Source organism: Molossus molossus, unplaced genomic scaffold (assembly GCF_014108415.1).
Source record: "Molossus molossus isolate mMolMol1 unplaced genomic scaffold, mMolMol1.p scaffold_m16_p_1, whole genome shotgun sequence".
NCBI classification, from domain to species: domain Eukaryota; kingdom Metazoa; phylum Chordata; class Mammalia; order Chiroptera; family Molossidae; genus Molossus; species Molossus molossus.
In genome coordinates, this window is record NW_023425344.1 from 145,849,491 (window position 1) to 145,871,136 (window position 21,646).

The following is a 21,646-nucleotide window of genomic DNA, read 5'->3' on the forward strand; positions in this document are numbered from 1 at the left end:
CCTTTGCTAACCTCCAAGGGCTATTTGGTGAAATGGCCCCCAAAGGCATAACGAAGACTTGGCTGGTGTTTGAGGAGCAGTGCCATAGAGGCTTTCTCTGCTGTTCCTGCGAACCAGCAGCCAGATGAGATTCACATGGCAAGAGAGGCTCCTGTAGGCAAAGACTCACTCTCCCCAGCGACCCTGAGAAGAGGGAAGCCCGGGAAATTCCCCACTCCTTCATCAGGATGCCCTTGTGTTCCTCTGGACTGAAGCCAAGGTGCTCCTCCCACCCTTCTCATCTTGGAAGCCAAGCCCCTTTTGTAATCTGCATAAAGTCCACAGCTCAGGGATCTGGTGACTGCAGAAACTGGCCTTCCACTTGCTGTCACCTGGAATCCAAGCTACGGACCCAGGTAAGCAGCCCAAGAGGTGGTCTCAGGATCTGCTTCTGCTTGAGGTTTGGACAGGAGGGACCCAAGGTGGGTGAGGCTAACACCAAGAAAGCTTGGGCTAGGCACACATAGCTGGGGCTGAGCTGGGATGGGGAGGGAGCATTCAGGCTGCAGAGAACCCATGGGGATGGGAAGGAGCAGCCCCAGGTCGGGGGAGGCAAGCATCTGTCTTTGGAATACAATGGCAGCCCTTTATGGTGCCAGTGCCAGGCACTGGGTTGGGTTTCCCTTGTAATGTAGGGCAATGGGGCTCTGTTCGCCATGATCCTGGATGTCATGGTAACAGGGATACAATTTGCATCATGGTTAATTTAAAAAGATCTTCTATTAAGCCACTAGAACACTGAATACAAAAGTATTTTTAGATGAAAACAAAAACAAACAAACCTCCAGTATTCAAAAACAGGACTGCTGGGATTTTAGGTCACGTCAGAGGTCACTACTCAGAAGGGAGGACCTTCTCTCTGTGACTAGTAGGGGTCAAATGCTTTTGGAGAAGAGTCCATGCGAGTGTCTCATCACTTGGAAAATCTTGCAGGAAGAGGGATGTCTTTCGGGCTGACCTGAAGAGAGACTGTAAGCCAGGGAGACCCCAGGTGGGAGCTGAGGTTCTCTTTCTTAAGTGACGCTTTTCCTCCTCTCCCCCTTTGCTGGCTAGGCTCCTCCAAGGACTGAGGCCACCATGGCTCAGGAGAAGTCCCTCATCCTGTTCTCAGTGCTAGCCCTGGTGCTGTTGGTGCTGGGGAGGGTCCAGCCTTCCCTGGGCAAGGAATCTAGGGCCATGAAGTTCCAGCGGCAGCATATGGACCCTGACAGCGACCCCAGCAACAACTCCAGCTACTGCAACCAAATGATGAGGCGCCGGAAAATGACAGAGGGAAGGTGCAAGCCAGTGAACACCTTTGTGCACGAGCCTCTGGTGGATGTCCAGGCCATTTGCCTCCAGGGAAACATCACCTGTAAGAATGGACAGTCCAACTGTCACAAGAGCAGCTCCAGCATGCACATCACGGAGTGTCGCGTGACAAATGGCTCCAGATATCCCAACTGTGCATACCACACCAGCCAGAAAGAGAAGCAGATCATTGTGGCCTGTGAGGGAAACCCGTCTGTGCCGGTCCACTTTGACGCTTCAGTGTAGGTCTCCACCGAAAATCAGAGCACCTGCCTCTCCCCTCTTCCTTCCTAGCACTGAGGGAAATAACTCAAGTTAGGGCTTCTGTCCATCACACACATGCTTCCCTGGCCTGAGACTTGCCCCTTTGTAGTTGGGTGATGAAGAGAAGGTTGTGAGGTGGGCCCCATGTTAACCGCTTTGCTTCCTCTTTCTGCTTACTGTGAATGTGACTGCTTCTCTGTCAGAGGGTGAGAACTGTTAATCCGGTTAACTTTGGTGAGCAGTGAATAGAATCATTAAATGCTTCCTCTTCTGACTCTCGTCTTTTAAAGATAATTTTCTTTTGAGATCATTTGTTTTTTTTTTCATGTAGATTGCTTGTTGCCAAACAGAAACTGTAAGTGATGTGGGGGAAAGACTATTCCATGATATGACCCCTGTCCCGTGAGCTGCACTTGGGCCAGAACAGAAATGGCTTCCCATAAGCCTCCCAGAGGTGTCTGATCATAACTGATGTTCATTCTGACATAAATCACGGCCCCTCCCCTGGCTCCTGTGAATTGCTACTTCCTGGAAGAGGCCATTGTCCTGACCTGGTTAAGCATGTAAAGTGATTTCTGTACCTGGTAGCATTCATGTACTAGTATCCGAGATTATCCCTCCACCCCTTTTATCCTGTGTAATTCTTTGACACCTGTCAGGTGCCGAGGGCCTCCACTCTGTCTTGGAGCCAACCAAGATGTGTCTTGTGTGTACATTTTTCTAGTGAACTCTATTAAAAACTAGACTGGAGTGACCAGCCTCTTTTCATTGGTCTTTTCTTGCCCTACCCTGCGGGAAGTAGGTTTCAGTCCTGGGATTTTTCCCTGGTCTCTGCCTGTGTGGGCTGTTTAGATACAGGGAGCTGCAGAGGGCGCTGTCATGCTGGGTGAACTGACAGAAGGAGAAGCTCAAACACTGAAATCTCTGACACAGAAGGACAGTGCGACCTCACGAAGACCCTGCTCCGCCTCAGGGTGGGGAGGAGTGTATGAAATTATAATCCTAAATTTTCTTCTCATTTCCTCCTTTTTTTGAGTGAGCTATTACTAAATCAGAAAACTGGTTACCTCTTACTTGGAAAATTGGAACCTTCCATTTAGGAGCTAGAAGGGACTTTAGAAGGAAATAAGTCGATTTCAACTTATGTACAAACTTGAATTGGAAGTGCCTGCTTAGGCTGCTGCAGAAGAATTTCTAAACAGTGATGTGGTTGAACAGGAGCCTGTAGAGAAGGCGTGAGAGAAGGAAGGCGTGCATGCCACCCTTGACCCACTGACACCCCTGCTTTCCACAGAGGAGCACCCTGGATCTCAGAAAGGTTCCGTGGTTTGCTCATGGCTGCTGCTACTTAGTGGCACAGCTGGGAGTAGACCCCAGGTCTCCTAGTTTCCCAGTCATCCTTTCTGCCACTAGTCTACTCAAGAAAACAGTCCCTCGGTCGTCCTGCTCCGCTACATGCTGTGCACCTATGGCTCTGTCTTCCTGAGCTCGCTGGCGGCTCTCACAGGTTCCCAGAGCACTTGCCTGCGACTCTGTTCTGTTCTTGGCAAACTTTCTGTATTACAGCTGTTGAAAAAAGTAGACTTAGCTTCTGTCATCACTTAATCATTTTATTTTTCCCACTGTTTACAGCTGCATGTAACCCTGGACAAGGTCATAGGGAGAGAAAAGCCCTACTTTCAAACGGTTTGACCACTTCTGTCATTGTCTTTATATCCTACTTAGAAAACATTTATAAATGTTGGAAGTGGCTACTGTTCTTATGTAAAGTAAATTTTTAGCCCTGGGGGCTTCTGTATGAGGAGGAAGGCTTGCGGTGAGAGGGACCAGAAGTCTGTGCATTTCTGGGGTAATGGGGATCTCACTCCTTACCATCAGTGAAGACGCAGGAGGAAAAGAAACAAAAAGCAAACATTAAGCTTCTAAATTTGTTTCATGTGGACAGAATATTTCTTAAGTTTATCTCACCCTTCTTCCCAAGCATGAAGCTCCTCACTTTTCCCCCTGCGAGTGCTAAAACTTCAATGGAGCTTCTAAGAATGCTAACTTGCTGTCTTACTGCATTTGGATCTGCACATCACCAGCTCTGGCTTCTGGCTCCCTGCGCCTCTTGGGTGTTAACCTAAAAATAAAAAGCAAAAATAAGAATCAATAAGCGTTTATTTAAGATCCAAAAGAACTGCAGTTCAGGAGAACACATTCAGGCAGACCCCAAATAGTGTTCTCCCTTTATAGGGGCTTAGGGTTTTTATGGGAAAAAAGGAGGAAGATGAGATAATTTTTATTCAAAGGAGTTTTTTGGTGCTAGATAGAGTAGGGTTAGATTGCCCTTCATGGATTGGCTTGAGATTCAGCTAGAATTGCATTTAGTTGATTGCTTAGCAATTTGGTCATTGGCAAAGCCCTATTTCATCAGTCCTTACAAATAGGATAGTCTCTGACTTCCTATTTGGAATCATGGTGGATTGGTCCAGTTTGTAAGATTAAGAAAAATAATATATACGGGGCAGTTTCTCTGAAATGGCTACTTAGGTTCTATTATAATGACTCCACTCATATTATCTTTCACTTGGGCCACGAGACTGCTGGGGCCTCCATCTGTGAATAAAGCAACAGGTGACAACAGATGGTCCAGGTTTAGACTTGCATAGTCAGAGAGCCAGCGGGGAAAGAAGGTGGTCTGAATAGGTGGAGCCTGGAGAGAAAGATGGAGTCCTGACCTGGAGGGGTCAGGCATATTCAAGAAAAGAAACAGTCTCAGGAAACAAACCAAAGGTCTCTGTTCTGTGGGGAGACTATTGCTACCCTACAAATAAAGGAATACTAGTCCCTCCTGATGTTAATGACAGCATTAGACCCTGGTCCTTGAGTATGGCTAAGAAAGAATTCAGAACCAATAACTCAAATACAAGAAAAAGTTTGTTTAGAAAGTCACAGAGGTAGAAGAAGTCAGCCAGCTGAGCTGCATGACTTAGAAAACAAGTTGCAGAGGCAAAAGAAGGCCCTTGGAGCTTAAGAGCTAGGTACACAGCAAAGATGTGCCTGAGAGAAGAAGAGGGGGAAAGGTGAGGGTATGCTCAATAAATGAAGAGCATGCATTGGTTTCTTCCTCTTAAGGGTTTGATTTGTTTTCTAAAGGTGGGGATTTTAGGGGTGGTCTCAGAGGAGGCTCTCAATAGAATATTCATCAGCTTTCCAAGTGTGTCATTTCAGGATTATGATCTCTACTGATAGTTTGGCACTAGTGTAGGGGGTCATTAGTAATTGCATTTGACCCTGATGTCTGTCATGTTCTTGCTTTATTTGGTTTAGCTGATATTCTGGGCCTGGAGCTAAAACACAACTGAAACCTAGACGTTGTCTCTAGTTTGACCAAAACTCTGTCTCTGTTGTCAACAGATCAGAGTTTTTTTTCCTAAGATTATTTGATGCAGGTCAGAACCTCATTGTCCTGGAGGCTCAATGCTTAAGGGATTAACTGTGCAAGGGCCTGTATAGGAATTGTATGAGGCTATTCTCTGGTCCCCTCATTCCTCTTCTAAGGGGGTCTAAATCACATGACTAATGATATGAAGGTCAGGGGTCTAAACTGCATGTCTTGCAACATGCTAGGGGAAGAAGGGTCTCAGACCCTTACCCTGGAGGTAAGATCCTAGCTTATAATACTTATTTTTTCTCTAGTTTTGCCCCTGCTAAGCACCTGGGAATTTCCACGCTGGTGACATTCCATACCTATTCTATTGTTCCTGCTCTACTCATGCCTGTCTAAATGCCTACTCATTCACAAGAAGACTAACCCAGGCAGATTAACAGTAAAGTGGAGGTACTAATATGGGTATCTGCCTGAAGAGAGAAATAATCATATCCAATGAAGGATAATGTTAACTTTCAGAAGATTCTTCAAATGAAACAACTTCAAAAATTTCACATTCTCAGTACACAGATAAATACATCTTAGTGTCTCAGCTCTTCCTTACCCCTGCAGCTTTATGTGTATCTGATACAGTAGGCAGTTAGACATGAGCAAGGTAGGAACTATAGCCAGGTACAGAAGGTTACCAGGGCAGAAAGCCCCAGGTGCCTAGCAATGAGCAAAACTGTGAAAACAAGTATTGTATGGTGGGACTTCACCCCAGGGTGACCTTTTGTTCACTAGCATATCACTGGTCATGCAGTTTAGACCCCCTGACTTTCCATATTACTGGTCATGCAGTATGGAAGTTCAGATTCTCCCCTGACCTTTCATCCCTTGGCATATTGCTAGTCATGTGGTTGATCCCTTTAGAGGAGGAACAAAGGAGCTGGAGAGTAGCATCATACAACTCCCATACAAGCCCTTGTAGGGTCACTTCCTTAGGCATTAAACCCCCAGGACAAAATGGTTCTGACCTGCATCAAATAACTTTAGGAACAAAACCTCAGGTCTGTTGACTATAGACAGGCAGAGTTTTGGTCAAACTAGAGATAACATTTAGGCCTTAGTTGTGTTTCAGCTCCAGGCCCAGAAAATCAGCAAAACCCAATGAAGCAATTGAAAGGGTTAATAATGTTTTAACAAAATTAAACTCCATTCTGATCAGTTATTTCTGCACGTAAACACCCGAGCAGTTTTCTAAAAACCCTGGGACTGACACTCAGGGGAACCATGAAAATAAGGGGTTAATGGTCGCCTCGGAAAACTTGGAGGGACCATAGAAAAGAAAGAGATTAATGATGGCCCTGACCTCTGCTGAAGCAGACTCCTTACCTCTGATACAGCTTGTATCAGCCCCAACACCAATTAAACGGTGCCAAGAGAATGTGTTTTTTTCTTTGAATGTAGTTTTTTTGTTTTGTTTGTTTCTGTAGTTTGGGCCTATAAAAGCCACAGAACAAAGAGATTTTGATGCTGAGCTTGAAATTTGCAATTCAGTATGCCTGCACCCAGGCATATGTAATAAAGCCATTTGGCTCTACATTGGCCTTGGATTGTGGATGTGATCTCCTGCTGGCTCAGACCTTTTATTTATTAAATAAATAAATAGGAGGTCTGTGAGGATCCCACATAGGGAGCAACCGCGGGCCCCTGGATTCCTCCAGGCCTCCTGTCTGACCAGGATGGATCACACCCTCAGCCCATACCGGACCTCAAACCTTTCCTGCCAATTCAGCATCAACACTGGCTGCTAATTCACTGGTGAGTGTTTATTTGCCTACGGGTCTGTTTCTCTGGGCTGTCTCATAATTCCCTGTCTGGGACATGAGAGCCAGGTCTCTTGGTCACTCCTGTGTGATCGTCCCCTCTGAAAATCCAACGCTGGTTGGGACATGCTTCTTGGGAACCAGGTTCCCTTAGCTCACCATATATCTATGGACACCTGGTATAGGTGAGTTGCACGTCTCTCTAGTCTAGGGGAGAAGCAGGGATTCCGTCTTCTTCCTCTAGTGCAGAGGTTCTCAACCTTTCTAATGCCTCGACCCTTTAGTACAGTTCCTCATGTTGTGGTGACTCCCAACCATAAAATTATTTTTGTTGCTACTTCATAACTGTAATTTTGCTACTGTTATGAATTGTAAGGTAACTATCTGATATATAAGATATTTTTATTTATTTTTATTTTTTTTATCCTCACCTGAGGACATTTTTGCATTTCTCTTCAGATAGAGTGGGAGGGAGAGAGAGAGAAACATTGATATGAGAGAGACACATCTAGTGGTTTCCACCCACACGACCCCAACCGGGGCCAGGGACAAACTGCAACCAAGGTACGTGCCCTTAGCGGGAACCAAACCTGGGCCTCTCTTTTCCATGGGCTGACGCTCTAACTGCTGAGCCCAATCAGCCAGGGCAGGATGTATTTTCATTGTTACATATTGAACAGAATTAAAGCATAGTGATTAATCATAAAAACAGTATATAATCATATATTGTGAAATATTTATTTCTAATTACAAATAAATGAAATTTTGTCTCGAACGATGGTGTAGCATGGGTAACGGTCTTGCTATAACAATAGTAAACTACATTGTTCAATTTTGCAACAGTATGCGTAAAAAGCCAATGTCAGTGCAAAGGTTGAGATTGCTTCCTTCTCACCAGATCAGATATTCTTGGGGCAGTCTTTGCGAGAGCACAATGAAGATCATCTTCCACAACAAGTCTACTTCTGTATTAATTAATCAATCAATTAATTAATTAATGTTACAGATATTTCTTGTTTTTTCCCCATTGACACCCTCCTCTTTCTTCCTCCCCACCCTGTCCCCAGCTTTGTTGTCTATGTCCATTGGTCATGCATACATACATATAAGTTCTGTGGTATATTTCCCTCCCCTCTTCTGGGGATTGTCAGTCTGTACCTTACTTCCACGTCTCTGGGACTATTCTCTTCTTCAGATTGTTATGTTCATTATGTTCCACAAATAAGTGAGATCATAAGATACTTGTCTTTCTCTGGTTGGCTTGTTTCGCTTAGGGTAATACTTTCCAGGTCCCTCCATGTCGTCTCAAAGGATAAGAGATCTTTCTTTCTTATAGCTGCATAGTATTCCATTGTGTATATGTACCACAGCTTTTTTATCCATTTGTCTACTGATGAACATGTGGGCTGTTTCCAGATCTTAGCTATTGTAAATAGTGCTGCTATAAACATGGGGGTACATATATTCTTTCTGATTGGTGTTTCAGGCTTCTTAGGGTATATTCCTAGAAGTGGGATCACTGGGTCAAATGGCAATTCAATTTTTTAAAATTAATTTAGTTTAGTTAAAGATGTTTCTCCTTTTTCCTCCCTCTCCATCTCTCCCCACCCTGTCCCCAGCTTTGATGTTCATGTCCATTGTTCACGCATACATGCATATAAATACTGTGGTTTATCGCTCCCCATACCCCCTCTTCTGGGAATTGTCACTCGGTACCTGACTCCACATCTCTGGGACTACCCCATTCCTCAGACTGTTATGTTCATTATATTCCACAAATAAGTGAGATAATATGATACTTGTCTTTCTCTGGTTGGCTTGTTTCACTTAGGATAATACTTTCCAGGTCCCTCCATGTCATCTCAAAGGATAAGAGATCTTTCTTTCTTATAGCTGCATAGTACTCCATTGTGTATATGTACCACTGCTTTCTTATCCATTCGTCTACTGATGGACATTTGAGCTGTTTTTAGATCTTAGCTATTGTAAATAGTGCTGCTACAAACATGGGGGTACATATATTCTTTCTGGTTGTTGTTTCAGTCTTCTTAGGGTATGTTCCTAGAAGTGGGATCACTCGGTCAAATGGAAGTTCAATTTTTAATTTTTTGAGGTAACCATATTGTTTTCCATAGTGGCTGCACCAGTCTGCATTCCCACCAGCAGTGTACTAGAGTCCCCTTTTCTCCATACCCTCGCCAACACTTGTTGTTTGATGATTTGTTGATGGCAGCCATTCTGACAGGTGTGAGGTGATACCTCATTGTTGTTTTAATTTGCATCTCTCTGATGATTAGTGATGTTGAGCATTTCTTCATATGTCTCTTATCCATTTGTATGTCCTGTTTGCAGAGGTGTCTATTTAGTTCCTCTGCCCATTTTTTAATTGGGTTCTTTGTCTTCCTTTTGTTGAGCTGTATGAGCACTCTATATATTTTGGAAATTAACTCCTTATCTGATGTATCATTGCAATAATGCTCTCCCATAGAGTGCATTGCCTTTCCATTTTGGTGGTTTTTTCTTCTGCTGTGCAGAAGCTTTTGAGTTTGATGTAGTTTCTTGTGTTCATTTTCTCCTTTGTTACTGTTGCCTTAGGTGATATATCAGTGAAAATTCTGTGGTGTATGATGTCTGAAATTTTGTTGCCTACATTTTCTTCTAGGATTTTTATGGATTCACAGGTCACATTTAAGTCTTTTATCTATTTTGAGTTTATTCTTGTGTATGGTGTAAGTTGATGGTCTAGTTTCATTTTTTTGCATGTAGCTGTCTAATTTTCCCAACACCATTTATTAAAGAGGCTGTCTTTATTCCAATGTATGCTCTTGCCACCTTTGTCAAATATTAATTGAGCATATTGTCTTCCGTCCATTTCTGGGTTCTCTGTTCTGTTCCATTGGTCTATCTGCCTGTTCTTGTGCCAGTACCAGGCTGTTTAGATTACAGTGGCTTTGTAGTATAACCTGAAATCTGGTAATGTGATCCTTCCTACTTTGTTCTTATTTTTCAAGATTGCTGTGGCTATTTGGGGTATTTTTTTGTTCCATAATAACTTTTGAAGTATTTGTTCTCGTTCTGTGAAGTATGTTGTTGGCATTGGTATTTTGATGGGGATTGCATTGAATCTATCGATTGCTGTGGGTAGTATGGACATTTTAATGATGTTAATTCTTCCAATCCATGAACAAGGTATGTGCTTCCACTTTTTTATATTTTCCTCTATTTCTTTTCTCAATGTCCTGTAGTTTTCTGCAAATAGGTCCTTTACTTCTTTGGTTAAGTTTATTCCTAGGTATCTTAATTTTTTTGCTGTGATGGTAAATGTGATTGTCTTTTTCGTGTGAGTTCATCATTGGTTTATAAGAATGCCATCGTTCTTTACGTTAATTTTGTATCCTGCTACTTTGCCAAATTCATTTATTAAGTGTAGTAGACTTTTGATGGAGTCTTTGAGGTTTTCTATGTATAATATCATGCCATCTGCAAATAATGACAGTTTCACTTCCTCCTTTCCAATTTGGATCCCTTTTATTTTTTCTTCCTGTCTGATTGCTGTGGCTAAGATTTCTAGTACTATGTTAAATAAGTGTGGTGAAAGTGGGCATCCTTGTCCTGTCCTGTTCTCAAGGGAAATGCTTTTAGTTTTTGATTATTGAGTAGGATGTTGGCTGTAGGTTTTTCATATATGGCCTTTATTTTGTTGAGATATGATCCCCCTATTGCCAGATTGCTGAGCGTTTCTATCAGAAATGGGTGGTGGATTTTGTCAATTGTTTTTTTATCATCTATTCATATGATCATATAATTTTTATTTTTCATTTTGTTTATGTGGTGTATCACACTTTTTAAAAAATTTTTAATTTTTTTTTGCCCTGGCCGGTTTGGCTCAGCGGTTAGAGTGTCGACCTGCGGTCCTGAGAGACCCGGGTTCGGTTCCCGCTAAGGGCGCGTACCTCGGTTGCAGTTTGTCCCCGGCCCTGGTCGGTCGTGCGGGTGGCAGCCACTCAATGTGTTCCTTTCACATCGATGTTTCTCTCTCTCTCTCTGTTCCTCTCTCTCCCTCCCACTCTACCTGAACAAAAAATGGAAAAGTGTCCTCGGGTGAGGATTAAAAAAATAAAATAAAATAAATAAAAAAATAAAATTTTTAATTTTTAAAAATTTTTTTGTTACAGATGTTTCTCCTTTTATACCCTATTGGCAACCACCTTCCCACCCGACCCCTGCCCTGTCCCTGGCTTTGTTGTCCATGTGTATTGGTTATGGATACATGCATATAAGTTCTGTGGTTTATCTCTTCCCACTCTCCCCTCCCCCTCTCCTGAGGGATGTCAGTTTGTGCCCTACTTCCATGTTTCTGGGTCTACTGTATTCTTCAGACTGTTATGTTCATTCTATTCCATATATAGGTGAGATCATGTGGTATTTGTCTTTTCCTGCTTGGTTTATTTCACTTAGGATAATACTTTCCAGGTCCCTCCATGTCATCTCAAAGGATAAGAGATCTTTCTTTCTTACAGCTGCATAGTACTCCATTGTGTATATGTACCACTGCTTTTTTATCGTCTACTGATGGACACTTGGGCTGTTTCCAGATCTTAGCTATTGTAAATAGTGCTGCTATGAATATGGGGGCACATATATTCTTCTTGATTGGTGTTTCAGGCTTCTTAGGGTATATTCCTAGAAGTGGGATCACTCGGTCAAATGGAAGTTTAATTTTTAATTTTTTGAGGTAACACCATATTGTTTTCTATAGTGGCTGCACCAGTCTGCATTCCCACCAGCAGTGTACTAGAGTCCCCTTTTCTCCACACCCTCGCCAACACTTGTTGTTTGATGATTTGTTGATGGCGGCCATTCTGACAGGTGTGAGGTGATACCTCATTGTTGTTTTAATTTGCATCTCTCTGATGATTAGTGATGTTGAGCATTTCTTCATATGTCTCTTATCCATTTGTATGTCCTGTTTGGAGAGGTGTCCACTCAGCTCCTCTGCCCATTTTTTAATTGGGTTCTTTGTCTTCCTTTTGTGGAGTTGTATGAGCACTCTATATATATTGGAAATTAACCCCTTATCTGATATATCATTGGCAATGATGTTCTCCTATACAGTGGGTTGCCTTTCCATTTTGGTGGTTTTTTCTTCTGCTGTGCAGAAGCTTTTGAGTTTGATGCAGTCCCATATGTTCATTTTTTCCTTTGTTTCTGTTGCCTTAGGTGATGTATCAGTGAAAATTCTGCTCCATATGAGGTCCAAAATTTTGTTGCCTACATTTTCTTCTAGAATTTTTATGGATTCATGGGTCACATTTAAGTCTTTTATCCATTTTGAGTTTATTTTTGTATGGTGTAAGTTGATGGTCTAGTTTTATTTTTTTGCATGTAGCTGTCCAATTTTCCCAACACCATTTATTAAAGAGGCTGTCTTTACTCCACTGTATGCTCTTGCCACCTTTGTCAAATATTAATTGAGCATATTGCCTTGGGTCCATTTCAGGGTTTTCAGTTCTGTTCCACTGGTCTATATGCCTGTTCTTGTGCCAGTACCAGGCTGTTTTGATTACAATGGCTTTGTAGTATAACCTGATATCTGGTATTGTGATCCCTCCTACTTTGTTCTTATTTTTCAAAATTGCTGTGGCTATTCTGGATTTTTTTTGGTTCCATATGAACTTTTGAGATATTTGTTCTAGTTCTGTGAAATATGTCGTTGGTATTTTGATGGGGACTGCATTGGTCTACAGATTGCTTTGGGTAGTATGGACATTTTAATGATGTTGATTCTTCCAATCCATGAATAAGGTGTGTGCTTCCACTTTTTTATATCTTCCTCTATTTCTTTTTTCAATGTCCTGTAGTTTTCTGCAAATAGGTCCTTTACTTCTTTGGTTAAGTTTATTCCTAGGTAACTTAATTTTTTTGCCATGATGTAAATGGGATTGTTTTTTCAGTTTCTCTTTCTGTGAGTTTATCATTGGTGTATAAGAATGCCGTCGATTTCTTTACGTTAATTTTGTATCCTGCTACTTTTCCAAATTCATTCATTAAGTCTAGTAGATTTTTGATGGAGTCTTTTTTTTTTTTTTTTTTAAATCCTCACCTGAGGACATTTTTCCATTTTTTGTACCGATAGAGTGGGAGGGAGAGAGAGGAAGAGAGAGAGAGGGAAACATCGACGTGAAAGGGATACATCGAGCGGCCGCCACCCACACGACCAACCAGAGCCGGGGACAAACTGCAACCGAGGCACATGCCCTTAGCGGGAACCGAACCCGCATCTCTCCGGACTGCAGGCGGATGCTCCAACCGCTGAGCCAAACCGGCCAGGGCTTGATGGAGTCTTAAGGGTTTTCTATGTATAATATCATGTCATCTGCAAATAATGACAGTTTCACTTCCTTCTTTACAATTTGGATCCCTTTTATTTTTCTTCATGTCTGATTGCTGTGGCTAAGACTTCCAGTACTATGTTAAATAAGAGTGGTGAAAGTGGACATCCCTGTTTTGTTCCTGTTCTTAATGGAAATGTTTTTAGTTTCTGCCCATTGAGTATGATGCTGGCTGTAGGTCTTTCATATATGGTCTTTATTATGTCGAGATATGATCCCTCTATTCCCACATTACTGAGTGTTTTTGTCAGCAATGGATGCTGGATTTTGTCAAATGCTTTTTCAGCGTCTATTGATATGATCATGTGATTTTTATTCTTCATTTTGTTTATGTGGTGTTTCACATTTATTGATTTGTGAATATTGTACCAGCCTTGCATCCCTGGAATGAATCTCACTTGGTCATGGTGCATAATTTTTTTTGAGATATTGCTGGATTTGATTTGATAGTATTTTGTTCAGGATTTTGGCATCTATGTTCATCAGGGATATTGGCCTGTAGTTTTCTTTCTTTGTAGTGTCTTTTTTTCTGGTTTTGAAATTATAATTATGCTGACCTCATAAAATGAGTTTGGGAGTCTTCCTTCTCCTTGAATTTTTGAAGTAGTTTGAGAAGAATGGGTATTAGTTCTTCTTTGAATGTTTGGTAATATTCCCCTGTGAAGCCATCTGGGCCTGGGCTTTTGATTGCTGGGAGAGTCTTGATTACATCTTCAATTTCCTTAGTTGTTATTGGTCTGTTCAAGTTTTCTGTTTCTTCCAAGTCCAGTTTTGGGAGACTATGTGTTTCTAGAAATTTGTCTATTTTGCTTAGATTGTCAAATTTGTTGTCGTATAATTGTTCATAATATTTGTTAACAATTCTTTGTATTTCTGTGGTGTCAGTTTTGATTTCTACTTTTTCATTTCTGATTTTGTATATTTGGGTTCTTTCTCTCATTGTTTCTTGGTGAGTCTAGTTAAAGGTTCATCAAGCTTCTATATCTTTCCAAAGAACCAGCTCTTTGTTTCATTGATCCTTTGAATTATTATTATTATTTTTTTTGGTCTCCATGTCATTTATTTCTGCTCTGATCTTTACTATTTCCTTCCTTCTGCTTGCTCTGGGGTTTTACTTTAAGTTTTTAATAAGAATTTACATCTTCAGCTATATTATTACTGTGTCCTGAGGCCATAGCTAGATGGTTTTCTTGTTCTCACAGTCCACTTAATTGTTGTATTACAATGTGAATATTTTCATCATTTACAACTTCTGTTTTGGGTGATAGTTCTAACTATCACCTTTTTATGACTGCTTGCTGCGTATTTTAAACCTATTATACATTCTTCAAATTTGGTTTTAAGTAGTGACTTTACTAGAGACAAGTGTACACAGTAGCCAAGTGAGATGTATTATTTTTCTTACTGGAGCTATTGTTGAGTCCAAGAAAGCAACTCATCCCACTCCAAGGTCCTCTATCCTCACCAAATAAGCTACAGGTTTTCTTATTCTTCTCTTTTTCTCGAAAGTTAAAGCTACATTCAATTTCAAATTCTTGCTGAACACAACTTGGACCATTGTTTTATGGTCTTGAGAAACCTCAGGGGGAAAAATTGTATTTTGATGATGGACTTTCTGTCTGTGGAGAGGCAGAATCACTGCAGTTCAGCAAATATGTTAGACTGTCATGGGGTCACTTCTCAGGCAGGCACCCTGCACGGGCCAGTTTATTTTCCATATTTTCTGTATCACAGCTCAACTTCTAGGGGACTGTTTCTTTAAATCACAAGGATTTGGAAAAGGATGCTGAACTTTGTATAGTTTACCTGGGCCAGTCACAGCTTGTGCAACTATTCTATTTATGAAAGTAGTCAACTTTTTTGTAGATTTCTTAACCTCCTTCATGTTCTTATTACTGAAGTTAAAACTCATGGAATGATCCTCAAGGTTATTACAAAAACTTTATTTTTTAACATTGTAGGTTTAAATGTCATAATCTTTTGAATACCAGAGCCTCAGCCTAGCCCTGGCCCAGAGAGTCTCTGGCGCCTGGTTGAAGCCCACTGGGGGCCATTCAAATGTGGCTATCTGCAATTTATTTTAATGAAAAAATTAACCAGTGGAGTGTTCACTTCCTTATCCCCTGAAGACAAATGGGATGGGTGTCTTTGATTTTATTAACTACAATCCAGCCAACAAGAAAAATGTATGAAATCAGCTTAACCACTGGCATTTGAAATGGATCGTCATTGCATTAGCTGTCACATTCTAGAGTCACATTTGTAACTCTAGAATCTAAGGAAAAATACGTTATGGGTGTTTATATAAACCTTTGCAGATGCACTGATAAAATAATTTATAATCACTTAAAAACATGGCTGGGGCCTGGTGAATGTTTTCTCTCCTCTAAATAAGGCTCCCTGGTATCCCATGAGCATTGTACACACTGACCCTTTGCCATTCCGGATCCTAAATCCTCACCTTTCATGGTGTAGACAGTGGAGCTGTCTTTAAACACACCTGATGAGCTTGGAGTAACTTTTCATTCCGACCCTGCTCTTGAGGTGGAATATTTGGTGCCATGACAGACTCATCTGAAACGTGTTTCCTCAGTGGGGACCCCAGAGGCTGGTGTTGGGAGCCCTGAGTGTACCCAGCCTCCCCTTTGGCTCCTCAGGTGGGAGGGGCTTCATAAACATGTAGGACCCCCTCTGTCTGGCTCCCCTGTAGACCCTGCAGGGAAGCCAGAGAGCAAGAGGCCTGGAACACACGCTCTGAAAGGCCGTGAGGGTTCTGCACAGTGACCTGGTTAATTCACCAGGCTGTCGCTGCTCTCAGTGCACAGCACACTTCCAGGAGGGGTGAAAGTCTTCAGTCTGCACCAGTCTGACCATCTGTCTTTCTTTTGGTTCTAGGATGCACTGTGAAGAGACCTGAGTTGTGCTGCTGAAGGCCCTGCAGAGTGAAGGCCGTTGGCTCTTCCCATCCTGGAGTGGAGAGGGGACCCTTTGGCCTGTGAAGGGGCCAAGGCATGGGCTCAGCCTCCTTGCCTGCTGCCATCATCCCTGTGCGGGCACCTTGGATGTCTTCTAGGGCCTCTGTCTCCCTTCCCATGCCCAGGTAGTGCCCAGAGGCATGAAGAGGAAGAGAAGGGCTCCGTGGGTTTGCTCTGAGGCCTGGGACTAGGGATGCTGTTTCTGGATGAGGGAGGAAAGGGTTCCCAGGGCGGTTTCTTAAAAAATTCCCAGAAGTGTCCTTGGGCACATCTGGACACCTTAAGGACTATTCTCTCATCACTAACCCCCATCCCTATTGACACCTTATTGATTGTGTTCCCAAGCCCCCCCCCCCCCACACACACACACTCAGATGTAGGAATCTGGGCCTGAGCTAGTCCGCTTGTCCCCCACCTGGCCACTGGTGCCTGCTGCAGTGAGCCTGTGCACCCGTCCCGCTGTGCACTCCCTGCCTCCCCTCCAAACATGTGGTGCCTGCACATGAATCCCCTGTTCCTCCACTCATCTCCCTCCCTCCCTCCCTTCCACACTCCAACATTGTCACTGGCTGGTGGGACCATGGGTTTGTGGGGCCCTGGGCAGGGAGCCATGCAGAAGGCAGGCTGGCAGGGCGGGAGTGTGGACATGGTGCCCCGTGAGGAGCGCTGCGCTGCTGATCCACTGACCTGAGTGTGGTGGGCTGACTGCAGGTGAGCACACGCAGGTGCACGTGGGGTGGTGGCGCAAGGCAAGCTCGAGACTGGCCTCAACTCTGCCTTCCTGTCGGGGGGCAAATGTGGGGGTCTTCCTAGCAGTGGGGGGCACAGGGGATAGGGGTCGCTCCCATGACGCCCAGGTACCCATTCCTGAACCTGCCCATGAAGTGTTCTGAACCAGGGGCCCTGCTTGGACCACTTGAACTTACAGGAGCTGCACATGATGTTGCTGAGCAAGGTGGGCACACCACTGCCACTGCCACTGCCACTGTCCCGTGCACCACGGCCACTGGAAGGCAGCTTGGGGAACAAGGCTCCAGGGAGGGTGTGCCCCAGGCGCTGACTGATTTGGTCTGCTTGTTAGCATGGAGGACATGCTTTAGTGTCCCTGCCAAGCCCAGTTACCCTGGGCACGTCCCCTCCCCAAGCCCACCTGGCCTGGCTGCAGCAATGTGGTAACTCTTATCAGTCATTCATCCCGGTTAATGAACGTTCATCTTCATCAACAACAAAACTAATGTACAAAGTTCCTGAAAAATGCCACAGCCGCTGCTCTGCAGTGCACCTACCAGTGCCAGCGCTACTGGCGGGTGCCAACCTCCCACTGACAGGGCCCTAGTAAGTCCTGTACTTGAGGTTGCCCAGCATCAGAATACGGGATGGCCTAGAGCCTTTTCTTCTGTTATCAGCAAGAACTTCAAACCACTAAGCAGACTTTAGTTTGTAGAAGCAAAGCTTTGCCTGAGCAGGTTTGGATGAAAGTAGAAGCAGCCTGTGCAAATGGGCAATAAAGGAGAGGGACGGGAGTAAAATAGTGCGCTGAACACAGCGTGGAGGGAAAAGCGCTGGAGAGATTCAGAACGTGAGCGATGGTGCCACCTCCACCCAGAGCACCTGGCAGTTCAGGGAGTCCTCACAGTCCCACGTTGGGGAGCAGGCCCAGAGCACCCCAGAGGAAGGTCTCAGCTTAGGGAGAAGTACAACCACATGGAGACAGAAGCTAATGCCTGCGACTGGTTGTCAGGTTCACCTGTAGATACTGCCTTAGACACTCAAGTTGATTGAGTTATTAGTGATCATAGGCAACTTATAATAATAAAACAAGAATTTAACCATTTCTGTGTTTAAAAGGAGGAAACATTGGCAAGAGTCAACACTGACTTTGTTTTTGTAGACAGATCAGAGTCCCCAATACCCCCAGGTTTGCTGATTCATCAGGAGGACTCATGGCTTTGATTTATGACAGGGAAAGGATCGGCAACATTTGCAAAGGCTCCAGGGGAGAAGTCTGGGAATTGGGCCTGGGTCCCAAGGCCCCCTCTCAGGGGGGAGGGTCACAGAAATCTGGGCCTGAGCTAGTCCACTTGAGCTATCACTTAGCTCCCCTGCACCCAGTTCTGGGACAAGTGAAAGGGTGCCAGCAGGACTCGGCACCCCAATATTTTGTTGGGGGTCCATCCTGTGGGCATCTGGTAACTGCACACAACTGAGTTCTAGCCCCCAGAGGGAAAGCCTGTGTTTACTACAAACCACACTGTTTATACAGATCATTTAGACACAGGGAGCTCCTCTTAACTAAAGGTGGTAGGAACCCTCTGGAAATGTCAGTTCCCAGATGCCAGCTGGGCTAGCCTCTGGGCACCTTCCTGAGGAGAGGGCCGGCTACCTTCCTGCACCCGGGTCTGGAGTTTGGCCTGGTTCTTCTAAGAATGTTGGAAAAGGAGGTGGTCAGAACTGTTATTTAAGTCAGTTTATGTGCAGATTTTATTTGCATTATTCTGTGTAGAATCAGAAGGTGGTTAATTTTTCTCACTTACAACTGGGTTTTTCTGAACATAAAATTAATTAACTTAGGCATTTATTATGTATTTTTTTAAACTTAGTTCTTACTATTGAGGAGATTCAGTTTTTAAAAAAAATATTTTTTCTTTGTTGATTTGAGAGAGAGAGGAAAGGAGAAGGAGAGAGATAAAAATATTGATGAGAATGAACATTGATTGGGCCACCTCCTGCATGCCCCCCCGCTGGGGATCAGGCCTACAACCTGGGCATGTGCCCTGACTGAGAATCAAACCGGCAACCTCTTGGTGCATGGGTTGACACTCAACTGCTGAGGCACACAGGCCGGGCCTAGTCATTTATTATATTTTTAAATGTTTTTATTGATTTTAGAGAGAGGAAGGGAGATTTTATTGATTTGATGTGAGAGAGAAACATTGATCAGTTGCCTTTCATAAGTGCCCCAACTGGGGGTTGAGCTTGCAACCTGGGTATAAGCACTGACCAGGAATCAAACCAGTGATCTTTCTATGCATGGGATGAAATTCAACCAACTGAACCACACTGGCCAGGGCAACTTAGCCATTTATTGAGCACTGTGTGCCAGTTTCTATTGTAGGCTCAGGAAATATAGCTGGACTAAGACAGATACTCAACTTTGAAGCCCGTGCTGACCTGAGGTAGGCTATTTCTTTTTGAAGGGATATTTAAAGGCAGCTAGCCAGCCTGATCCCATTCAATATGTGATGCACATACAGCTCACTGAACTCACCAGAGAGAGAAAGGGCATTTTTTCTACTGAGATTATTTAATAAACTTACTGAATACCTAAACAGAACTGAAAGGAAAGGAAAACAAACCACTATTCTCAACACTGCAGGCCCTTCTTAGAACTTGTCTCATAAAATGCCCCAAGTTTGGGACTGTAATCACAGTGGACCTTAGGGGACAAAACTGACCTGTCCAGTAAGTATTAACTGCCCTGATGGTAAGGTAAACTAACACCTTATTATTTTTTTCAGAGCATCTTATCAAATCACTTAGCATTTTCATCTCAACTGACTTACTTGGCAAAAAGAAACCTACATGCTGTGAGAAGAGAGAAGATGAGAGAAGTGTTCAGAAGGTGTGTAGAGAGACACAGGGCAGTTTACTACAATGTTAATATCAGCACCATTGAATGCCCATCTTTCTAAAATATCCAGATTGTAATTTTCTGAAATTGGAAATGAGAGTTGTTCTACATTAATCAAGTATAGAAATTCTTAACAATTTTGTTTACATACATCTTAGAGACTATGATGATAATTATAAACTCAGCCTAGGAAAACTGTACATGTTACTTACAAACAAACTCCAGTTCTGTAAGAACCACTGGTCATAATACTCAGGCTGGAACCCCATTAGTCCCAGTACGCATGTGCTCTGTAATCCTGATCTGCCAGCAAGTCTTTCTTGCATCTAACCTTGTTTCATTGTGTAGGTTAAGTCTCTCTCCAGTATTTCTGTCCTATTTGCTTCAGAAAAGATTATTACAGACCAGCTTGTATAAGTTTTTTATATATGCTTTCCAAGGGTTATGAAATTTTATCATGATTCTTCCTGAAGTTGAATCTTTTCTAACCTTTCTTTACAGACTGTGGCATAGAGTGCTAGTTACTCTCCAATATCCAGTTCTCCCTTCTGTGTTAGTTACTCAGCTATGTGATGACTTTTTTTGAGCCTCTCTTGCAGCTATGTGTGGCCATGTGACTAAGCTTTAAGCCAGTAATATGTAAGCACTGTGCTATGTGGGTATTCTGAAAAAAATCTTATCTTATTACACCCTACTGTCTAGAAAGAAGATAAAACAGCTACAGACCAATAGCCATCCTGAACCTTGAGTTTGAGGTGTGATGGGCAATGCTGTGTGTTGACCCTTCTACTAGAAATAAATGTTATGAGAATAGGTACCTTGTTTATCTTGGTCAAAGCAACATCCTCAGCACCTAAGAACATGTGCAGATGTGGTAAGGGCTCAGGATTTGAATGGGTATGGAATGAATGATAAATGAAAGAAAGAGTTTATATCAGACCATGTAAAACACTGACCTTAAAGCTCTCCCAGAGGATATTCAGCCATCAGTTGCAAGTGCAAGGTGTCTGTTTCTATCACAAAATTAAACTTTTTCTTAGCTCAAATCATATTCCTCCTATTAGCGGCCCTTTGCGGTCTCAGACTTGCTACTCTTGTAGAAGGAGACAGTTTTTCTTACTTTTCTCTAGTGTTCGCTTTAAACAAGATATTTTATAAACAATGTTTCTAATAATTCTTTCCATTATTTTTTTGCTTAGCAAGTTTTAAATTCTTTACTATTCAGGGTTATCCATTTTTCTTTATTGTTGTCTGTATTACAGATGTCTCCCATTTTCTCCCTTTTTTCTGTTTTTTTTTTTTTTTTTTTTCCAGTGGTTACAGTGTCAACCTGAGGACCAGAGGGTCTCAGGTTTGATTCCTGGTCAAGGGCACATACCTCTGTTGCAGGTTTGATCCCTGGCCCTGGTGGTTGTCACGGAAGCAACCAATTGATGTGTCTCTCTGACATCAATGTTTCTCTCTGTCTGTCTGTCTCTGTCTCACCTCTGAATCTCACTCCTACTCGCCTTAAAAGTCAATGGGAAAATATCTCCAGGTGAGGATTAACAAGGAAAGACAAGACAAGACAAGGCAAGACAAGGCAAGGCAAAGGCAAGGCAAGGCAAGGCAAGGCAAGGCAAGGCAAGGCAAGGCAAGGCAAGGCAAGGCAAGGCAAGGCAAGGCAAGGCAAGGCAAGGCAAGGCAAGGCAAAAAAAGATTATGCATTTTTATTTGTGTGCTTATCTGTTGTTAAATGCAGGCAGTGTTTTGTAACATAATCTTAGGTGTTGTCTCAGGTCTACCAAAATGTATCTAGTGGCATTCCTAGGACTTCAAACTATAATGTAGTCTTACCTAAGAATTCAACGAGATGCTGTTTACTGAAACAGAAC

At 43.0% G+C, this 21,646-nt stretch overlaps 1 protein-coding gene and 1 pseudogene across 2 annotated transcripts; one reads left to right on the forward strand and one right to left on the reverse strand.

Annotated features, from left to right (window-relative positions):
- The first annotated feature begins 210 nt into the window (after nucleotides 1-210).
- LOC118637799 (ribonuclease pancreatic-like) lies at nucleotides 211-2,309 on the forward strand. 2 transcript variants are annotated; one of them, XM_036273377.1, is made up of 2 exons: nucleotides 211-395; nucleotides 1,093-2,309. In XM_036273377.1, exons 1-2 carry the CDS (start codon nucleotides 228-230, stop codon nucleotides 1,573-1,575), a joined length of 651 nt encoding a protein of 216 aa, XP_036129270.1. In that variant the 5' UTR covers nucleotides 211-227; the 3' UTR covers nucleotides 1,576-2,309. The 2 variants fall into 2 exon arrangements, with proteins under 2 accessions (XP_036129270.1, XP_036129279.1); XM_036273386.1 differs by lacking the exon at nucleotides 211-395 and adding an exon at nucleotides 966-1,010.
- Nucleotides 2,310-14,290: 11,981 nt separating this feature from the next.
- Nucleotides 14,291-15,129, reverse strand: LOC118643621 (annotated as a pseudogene).
- Nucleotides 15,130-21,646: the final 6,517 nt, after the last annotated feature.

Excerpts from the sequence above, each read along its gene's own strand:
- LOC118637799 (XM_036273377.1), top strand. The coding sequence starts at position 228 with ATGCCCTTGTGTTCCTCTGGACTGAAGCCAAGGTGCTCCTCCCACCCT. Across the intron at positions 396-1,092 it reads AATCCAAGCTACGGACCCAG|GCTCCTCCAAGGACTGAGGC; the intron begins GTAAGCAGCCCA and ends TTTGCTGGCTAG.